The 9512-nt window shown below is 48.2% G+C and overlaps 1 protein-coding gene across 2 annotated transcripts in view; it reads left to right on the top strand.

Annotated features, from left to right (window-relative positions):
* Positions 1-407: 407 nt before the first annotated feature.
* Positions 408-9512, top strand: part of LOC139763437 (uncharacterized) — a 304757-nt gene continuing 295652 nt past the window's right edge. Inside the window, exon 1 of one of the 2 annotated variants that reach the window (XM_071689476.1) lies at positions 408-3329. In XM_071689476.1, the coding sequence (XP_071545577.1) occupies positions 848-3329 (2482 nt within the window). In that variant the 5' untranslated portion in view covers positions 408-847. The remainder of the gene's footprint in view (positions 3330-9512) is intronic. The other variant, XM_071689475.1, reaches the window with a different exon arrangement.

Here is a 9512-nt window from a genome sequence, read left to right as displayed (position 1 = left end):
CGTGATTCAGTTCATGATACTTTCGCTTTTATTTTATGCCTGACGCCTTTGACTTTTATGGTGTAGTCTTATGGCAAACAAGTGAGAGCATAATTGCGTAGGGGATGTATGAACATATGCGTTGGCGCGTCGTGGCCAAATATGGACGACGGTGCACGGGATTAAAAGTAATTATGCACCTTCACTTTTGTTTCTTACCTCCCTTGCTCCAGTTGAGGAGGGACCTTTAGGAGTATCCGAAGGCCACTCCTCTCACACCCGTTTCACCACATCTCCTCCGCGCTGTTCGTCCAGCTGGACGTGGAGTACTTTGCGTGAAGAGATAGAGGGTGAGAAACATTGAAGATCGCGTCGGGACGGATCGAGAGTGGATTGCTAACCACTTTCGCTGTTAGCGGAGGGTTGCCTGCGGGTGGCGACCTCCACGGACAGCTAGGCGGCTCCCCGTCCGCGCTCCCCCTGCCGCCTCACTCAGTTCTGTGTCAGGTGGCACGTAGGCTAGACGCACGCGCCCTCCTCTCCCGCGGACCACTATCACGTGACTCGGCCCCGCTACTCAAATCTGGACTTGTGTTATAACACGCCTGGTGAGAGAGTGAGAGAGAGAAAGAGTGACAGAACTCTTCTCTTGTGACTGTGTGTGTGTGTGTTTGGTGTACGCTGATTGGATATTTACCTATGGTGCATTGAAGTCCCCCCCTTCATGTGATGCGATCATGAATTTTGGAATAACTTGGTGAGGTCTTACGATGGTCCAGTGTGTAGCGGCGCCAGTAGATTTTATTGGTGATCCCAGACGTCAGCGAGTGGCCGTGTGCAACATGTTGCTCGTGTGTCGGTGAGGGTGATGCTACGAGGCGGGGGGTTGTGCGTGGCGGGGCCGGGGGACCCCTCCCTCAGCAAGGTCTCCCCCAGAATCCGGGCACTGCAGGACCGTCTCATGGATTCCTTGCCCTCTGAGGGCGCCTGGGAGTGCCTCTCTCCGGCACAGCGGGAGGCCATCCTCTCCATTCATCGCTCCCGCACCGCCTCCACCGACGACTCCAGCGAGCACGGCGAGGGAGGAGGCCTTCTCGGCAGGCACGGTGGCCTCCGGAAGCACGGCCGCCCTCAGTCCGGCTTCATCCGCTTCGTTCGGAGTCGTAGTTACGACGACCGCCTTGAGAGCGAGACGGACGACTCGGGCGTGCGCGGCGTTAACGGCACCAGCAGCGGCGGCACGAGTCACAACAGCCTGGAGGATGACTCGAGCGACACCGGCCTCAAGCGGGGCCCCGGGCGCTTCACCAAGGCCACCAGCGCCGACAGGGCCGGCCGACGTGACGCTAAAATCGAGCTACACGAACAGAGCCACGGAAAAATCATCCGCAAGTCGGACGTTATCACGAACGGGTTCGGGAACGTGAACAAGATCATCTCGAAGCAGATGAACAAATGCTCGGGCATGTCCAACGGACTCTCCAACATTACTCTCGACTGCCGGAACGTCCACGGCGAGAAGCGGCGACGGTCGCGCATCGACGTGGACGACCCCTTCAGAGAGTGTAGTCTGGAGAGGAACCTGGAATCCATCCGGGAGAACGAAGCAATCAGGAGGAATGGCGCGAGCGACTCCCAACAAACTAGGTTAGGGCTGGGGAGGAGGAATGTGCTAACGGACAGTTTTGAAAGTGAAACCAAACTGCACTCAGTGAAAGAACTGAAAGAAACAGGTTCATCTGAGGAATACGACAGTGGTGTAAACTTTAAGAATGACGATAGTATGGACGACTACGTGCGAGACAGACAGAACAGTGGTTGTGAGTTTAGTAATGACTTCGAGTCGGACCGCACCCCTCGGAGCGACAGTAGCGCCTCGCCCACGATACCCCACATACACGACCGCTCCTCCGACCGTTTGTGGCCGAAAGGTGAGGACATGACCCTGAGAAGACCATCAACTGAACGGGACCCCTTCGGTGCTTGGGATCGGTCTCTTGACAAAGTAGATAAATCCAGATCACGAGAAGGAGGAGGAGGGAAGTCAGGTACGGCTCTCTCGCTAGACAAACAGTCGTACCCAGATCGACCTAAGTCGAACAAAACAGGAGGGGAACCCCTCAAAAGCAACCTCAAAGTTGGGTACGGTGCCAAGCTTAACTCCTCATTCGATTACCGCACCGATCTAAACCAGGACCAGCTGAACAAGTATAGCAGTAACTGGAACAATATCATTCTGAGTAAGGACGTGCCGATCAAGCCCTCGTCCAATGCCGTCAATGGTTCCCAGGCTGTGGCTGCGGGTCGAGAGTCACGCTTCACTAAAAACACTGCCGGAAACTTCACCCGTAGCACCGGGAACCTGGCTAACAGAACCGCCATGATTGCTCAGAGGAAAGGTGACCCCGTCAGCTGGATGCTGAATGACCCCAGGAGCCCGAATTCCAGCCAGGATCGAACTACTTCCAGAAAGTATGCACGAAGCAAGAGCCTCGATCGCAAGTACCTGGAGGAAGACTCCAGCGATGACGATAGCGACTTCGAAACCCGCCGAAGAACGGACCGTGTGAGACGCTACCAGCGGTCCAGCCAGGAGTGTGAAATGGGACAACTCAGAGGAGTCGAAGACAGAGGGAGACAAAGGTGCAGAGATGGACTGGAGCCGAGACAACCAAGGCGTAATGGCCCCGGCAATGGTCAGCCAGTGAGAGCAAAGAGCGCTTGGGATCTCTCTGGCCCATCGAGGAAAGCATCCGATGAATTCGACGAGTTCGATGATATTGGGTTCCGAACGCGGAGCGACTTTCGTAACAGATGGCAGAGTGAGGACAGCGACGTAACCCGCCGAAGGAAGCTGAGCGAAAACAGTGAGCTCAGTCGCTCGCAGTGGAATCACCGGAGTTGTGACTTCGAGGCAGATTTCCCACCCGACGACCTGGACCGGAGGTCTGGGGACAAGTCCGAGTTAGATCGCCAGCGGTGGTATCGCCGCAGCTGCGACCTAGACCTTGATTACGACTTCCACAGCAGCAACAACCGCCAGCGCCGGGAGGTGGAGTTCGACGTCGAATGGGACCAAGAAGGGCTTGAGAACTGCGAGGAGTTCGACCCGGAGTTTATGTCCGCCAAGGGGAAGAGGAGTCGCACACGCATGGCTGAACAGCAGCTCATCATGAAAGGCGAAGACGACCCCGGACGCCAACCCAGCATGGAGAACGAGCACAGGCTCCGCCTCGAGGAGGAACTCGGACGCCGCACTCGCCTCGAGGACCACTACCGATCCAAGACCAGCATGGGTCTTCACGGGCGTGAAAAACGCGAGCGAAACCGCACGCCGCATCTGCTCCGGGGTAAGCTACGCCTCCTAAAGTCCATCCTCTCCTTCTAAGTGCCTCTGAGACCCTGTGGCGGTGCTCCATCCTAGGTAGACAAGCCACCACACCACTCTGCTCCTATGGCGTCTGGCAAGACACACCACCACCACCAACCCCTCCTCCTCTTCCCTGCCCAACCTGTGTGACTCACCTATCGCAAAAAAAAAATAAAAGAGCTTGCAGCAGGACTTTGCGTGCTGCAGAATGCTAATTGCAAGACCACTTCGGGAAATCCTCCTCTTGGCCAAGACCTGTTCTTCACGACTGTAATGGCAACACTGCTGTGCTTTTGGGGGGAGGTGTGGTGTGTGTTTCGATTGGCAACACTGTCGTTTCTGATGCCCTACTGTTACTTCGAGATTCTGCTGTCCTCCCTGCTGCTTCGGGATTCTGCTGCCCTCCTGCTTCTTCGGGATTCTGCTGCTTCGGGATTCTGCTGCTGCACTCCTGCTGTATTTGGGGGTGGCTGTAGTGGCCAGACCTTTGGCTTCGGGAGTGTTGGGAAATGATCCTTCTGTACCTTACAGAAGAAGTGAATTTTCCATGTATAATGAAGTTTGAACGTGTGAAGAAGAAAATGATACGTCACAATAATGAATGTATAAGACTGACCGTAGCTACATCGGGTGTAGCTATAAAAAAAAAAAAAGATAAAAGAAATGACAGTGTCTTAACTTTCTGTTTTTTGTTAAGTGAAAATTTAGTCCAACTCAGAGGAAAATATATTAAAAACAAAGTGGCTGAACTATATTTATATATATTACTGAACCGTTGTTTTTTTTCTGGAAACAAGACTTGTGTGTAAACAAAAAACAAAAGGCAGAAGTATTTCAGTGATACTGTCTAACTCCAGACGACCAGATCGTGTGACATGATGGTGGAGAGGCAAGGGACCAACACATCGTCAGATATCATACCTCTCCTCCTCTGTGAATCATACTTAAAACTTCGTTATAAAACTTGAGACATTATCAGTCGATGTAAAAAGCTGAAATGCGATTGTATACTCTCGGTCGTGTACATAATAATTAACTCTCTCTCTCTCTCTCTCTCTCTCTCTCTCTCTCTCTCTCTCTCTCTCTCTCTCTCTCTCTCTCTCTCTCTCTCTCTCTCTCTCTCTTTCCCTTTTCCCCCTTGTTGATTCATTGCTTGTAAATAATGGCCGACTCATTATTCTTCTAAGTGTTCTGTTAATGAGAATTATCGGAAGTGATTTGGTGACTGTCTTAAATAGAGGTCTCTCGGTGCATTTCCCAGCCATGTGTGTGTTCCTGAAATATCAAAAAAGGTGAATGTCTTCCAAGATCTGTAAAGTTGAATTCATTGTTTGCCATTGTTAACTGTGGTATGAAACTGTGTCCATGTTATTTTGTGATTTGTTTTTTCAGTCTGTAAAGAATATATATATATATATATATATATATATATATATATATATATATATATATATATATATATATATATATATATATATATATATATATTCCTGTCCTTGTCATTGATCAGTTCTGTGCCCTGGCCGGCATAGACATCCCCTTCATCCCCCATGTGTATAGATGTGTAAAGTAGAAATTTATTGTCACTTTCCCTTAGCCCGTGAAGAATGTACCAGAGTTGTATTATATGTAGAATATCAATATATTTCTCAAGTCCTACATGCCGTCTTTTTGTCCAGCACCTTATATTGGCCAGGTGGAATGGGATACCATGGACCAGGATTGTGTGAGTGTGGTGTCTGTGTGTTGCATGTGGTTGCTTTACGTAAGGTGTTGCTCCTGTGGTGTGTGTGTGTGTGTGTGTGTGTGTGTGTGTGTGTGTGTGTGTGTGTGTGTGTGTGTGGCATCAGTGGATGCATTTTTTTTTTTTTTTACATAAGTTTTGGTGTCATATCTCTGAGTTTCATGGCCCCCTGGCGTGTGTGTGTGTGGGACGAGTGCCTTCCTGTGTGTTGGTGGGTGTGGACTCTGTACTGTGGTAAGTGTAGAATATCTTTGCAGATTGTGTGATGTTCGGATGCGATGGGTGAGGACTTCCCTTTTTGGAGTGAGTTGTGGAGAGGCAATCATCGGTGGGTTTTGAGTGCCCGTCTGTGGTTGGTGTTGAGTCCCTTGTAGTCTGTAGTGTGTGTGTGTGTGTGTGTGTGTGTGTGTGTGTGTGTGTGTGTGTTGTGTGTGAAACGAGTTACAACTGATTTTCTGTGATGAGGCATAACGTGCCTCATTGTCGGTTGTGGAAGACCTGTGTGTGATTACGTGCAGAATATGTCTGTAGTGAGTACAGGTGGTGAGTGTCGTGTGGTTATAGTTGTAAAAGCTGTCTATTCCTGACGGTTGTAGAATCTACGTGCAGGGAGGCTGTCAGTGGAGTTGAACTCCCGTTTGTGGTGGATGTAGAATTTAATATGTACTGATGGTAGAGTTACCTACCTGTGTAGGTAAAGGAGGGTAATTATATGGTAGATGTACATTACCTGTGTCTGTCATGGATGTACTTTTGCTTTGTCTGTGATGGATGTACTGTTAACCTTGTCTGTGATGGATGTACTGTTAACTTTGTCTGTGATGGATGTACTGTTAACTTTGTCTGTGATGGATGTACTGTTAACCTTGTCTGTGATGGATGTACTGTTAACTTTGTCTGTGATGGATGTACTGTTAACTTTGTCTGTGATGGATGTTCTGTTAACCTTGTCTGTGATGGATGTACTGTTAACTTTGTCTGTGATGGATGTTCTGTTAACCTTGTCTGTGATGGATGTACTGTTAACTTTGTCTGTGATGGATGTACTGTTAACCTTGTCTGTGATGGATGTACTGTTAACTTTGTCTGTGATGGATGTAGAATGCGCGTCTGTTGTGCCTGTACACGTGTGTCTGCCGTGGATGACTAGTCTGTGTGTAGTGGGTTTGACTGAACTGTTTCAAATGATGAACAGAGAGAGAGAGAGAGAGAGAGAGAGAGAGAGAGAGAGAGAGAGAGAGAGAGAGAGAGAGAGAGAGAGAGAAAGAGAGAGAGAGAGAGAGAGAGAGAGAGAGAGAGAGAGAGAGAGAGAGAATGATAAGTTCATGTGGATCTGCTGTGGAACATGAAAAACGAGAGAGGTTAATCCAGTCTACAATGACACACAAAAAAGGAGGTACGAAGCTCAAAGACTTGGTTCTGAAACACCATGACACATGGAAAATTCACCTACTTAGGAAATTAAAATATATATATATATATATATATATATATATATATATATATATATATATATATATATATATATATATATATATATATATATATATATTGTAACAGCAGTCGTCCATGAGTTCTGAAAATGAGTAATGACAAGAAAGTGCTGATCTAAAAAGTAATTTTTACGTCAACTTCTAACCAGTTGTTGTGTAATTAGACTGATGAACAAGATATCGAAATCATGATTACTGGAACAAGAGTAAGATGAAGAACACAGAAAGGGAAATAGACTGGAGGAATTGATGAATATTGGAACAATTGTGTTAGGCACCTCGCGTGCGTCTTGTACGCATTGGCAACTCCCTGTGACGCAATTTGCGTTCTGTGCCGCCGCTTAATGGGGTGACGAGGCTGTTGTGGGTAATTAAGGGACAGTTAGGCGTCTTGGGTGAGACAGAGTGCACTAGCACGACCATGGATGGGTCCCTCCTCTTTGTCTCTGGGTGGTGGGTTCAGGGAGAGAAAATAGCATGACAAAGGATATTTGTACGTAAGGTCCAGAATCTCGCTTATTTATGATGTAATAGTCGCCATCTGCTGTACGCTGGCTTGTTCTTATGTGGGTTCTGCTATCTTAGTAAGTGGCGATGGGGAGGAATTCATTCGTAAAGTTGTGGTTAATAGTGTTAAACACAATTTAACCCGTTATCCGAAAGGAAAATGCACTTTGAACCGGTTAATGGGAATTAAAAAGTAACATGTTTCATAAGTTAAGAAGTACATTTTAGCCTGTTACATGCGAGGGAAATGCGTGAAGACAGTGCCGTAATGGAAGATACAACGTAACATGACCCATAAGTTGCTAATACAGTTAAACGTGATACAGTAATGGACAATACAGAACAGTAACCTTAATGGGCAATATACATTTTAATAGTGCGTCTATGGGGGAAAATACCATTATAACGTTTTGCATGAATACTGGATGTATTGAGATGTGTTAACACTAAGGGGGGGGCACGCGTTAACAACGTCCACCGATGGTAATTACCATTCAGTAAGGTCCATTGTTGCATAGCGCCGATACTTTCTGACGCTGTGTGGATTTCCCAACACGCTTCTCGGTATTTGTAAAGAGACACAAACAAGCTTCAGCTTATCTTCCGTGCAAACGCTTGAGCGTTCATGTAAGAAAAAATGTGAACGAATTCATATATATATATTTCTCCAAGTGACGACGGCACTAGGAAGGTGATTGTGCTGTCTCAGTACTGGATTGTGACATATCAACGTGTGGGTGTGTGACGGAAGCAGGTTTGGCTGTGGAATAAGCACCGTCTGGATGTGACGGCTTGGCGTCTGCCTGTGACGGAAGTCAAGTATGGTTCAAAGTCACAGCTGGCTGTGACGACTTGGCGTCTGCCTGTGACGGAAGTCAGATATGGCTCAACGTCACAGCTGGCTGTGACGACTTGGCGTCTCCCTGTGACGGAAGTCAGATATGGCTCAACGTCACAGCTGGCTGTGACGACTTGGCGTCTCCCTGTGACGGAAGTCAGATATGGCTCAACGTCACAGGTGGCTGTGACGGCCCCCACATATGTCCGTGACGACCTCACACATCTTTCTTTCCCGTAACGGCCTCGGGTCTTGAGGTGTGACGGCTTCATGTGACGGCGCGGCACGCGTTCTCCACGCTCGCCATGCCTAGCCAGGTACCTTGCATGCTGTGTTGACATTTTCCTTTGCTGGAAGTGATGCATGTCTGTGGAGGTTGTTCTGCCTGGGTTGTCACCTCTGCTTGCGAGCACACACACACACACACACACACACACACACACACACACACACACCTTTCCTTGACTTTCTAGACTGCATTGAGAATTGACCCCCTCAAAATCAGTAATGGGTATAGGGAGTCAAGTCTCTCCCAGTCTACCCAGTCTGGAGCCACAGCTTTCAGAATCGTCCAGTCTGTGTACAGTCTATGCAGACTGGATCTTTAAGACAGCAGCTGTTTCAAATATCCAGTCTGCACATGGTCGTCTATTCTTTACCCACAGCTGCACTCTCTACTCACTCCTGTGTGTACACACTCGTACACATTTCCTTGCTCTTAACACCTCTAATCTATACACACTCACACCCACCCGCCTCTGCAAAGTTTGTCTATGAACTCATGTGCGGGCCCTTAAATCCCTAGTTTATACGCCTTTCCTCCCTCTGCCTTCCAGTCTGTGTACATTCGTACATTCCCTCCACTTTCCAGTCGACACGCAGCTCGGCCCTTCTCACTCCACTAGTCTGTAAACAGTCTGGCCCAGCATTCTTCCAGCCAGTACACAGTTTATCTTCCTCACACCACCAGTCTTCACCGTGCCATCCCTCCGTTATGAAGCTCTGCTCATGTATTCAATCCCTTCTCGTCTCTCCCAAGCCTCTTCCTCACCCGTCCAGTGACGACAGACAGCAATCATCCTCCAGCCTTTCCTGGAATCCTTGCCATGTCTCCAGAGAACTGTCTCTTGTATACCTACCTCCTCACCTTCATCACCCTGGCTGGTTTGTGCTCTTTCCTGTCCATCATAAGGCAACTTTGCCACGTACGTAAATACTTCTAAAGTCTGTGCATGGAAAATATTCTCTCTATGTATGACTTAATGGTGAAATATATTTGGTACATTGTAACACGCTATGCAAATGAGCTACACGTATATATATAAGTCAACGTAGAGTCTGCAGCCATCATAAGATATTACTCACATACCAAGGGACTAGAAAGTTGCTAGGCTACACCACGTTTACTGGGTCATGTTGCTATGAAAAGTTAGTCACTGACCGAGCGTACTACAGGGTCACCGTCTAGCCCCACAAAGTAGGTGAGTGGACCGGTTCCTAGCTAACCCCCTCAACTGACCTATAGGTTAAAGGTACTCCCCCAGCGGCGGGTCAGTGACCACGTGTTCTCCACACTGTACA

The sequence above is a fragment of the Panulirus ornatus genome, chromosome 47, assembly GCF_036320965.1.
Source record: "Panulirus ornatus isolate Po-2019 chromosome 47, ASM3632096v1, whole genome shotgun sequence".
Lineage (NCBI taxonomy): Eukaryota > Metazoa > Arthropoda > Malacostraca > Decapoda > Palinuridae > Panulirus > Panulirus ornatus.
The sequence above is the reverse complement of the archived record's forward strand: the minus strand, read 5'-3'. Positions and strand labels throughout refer to the sequence as shown.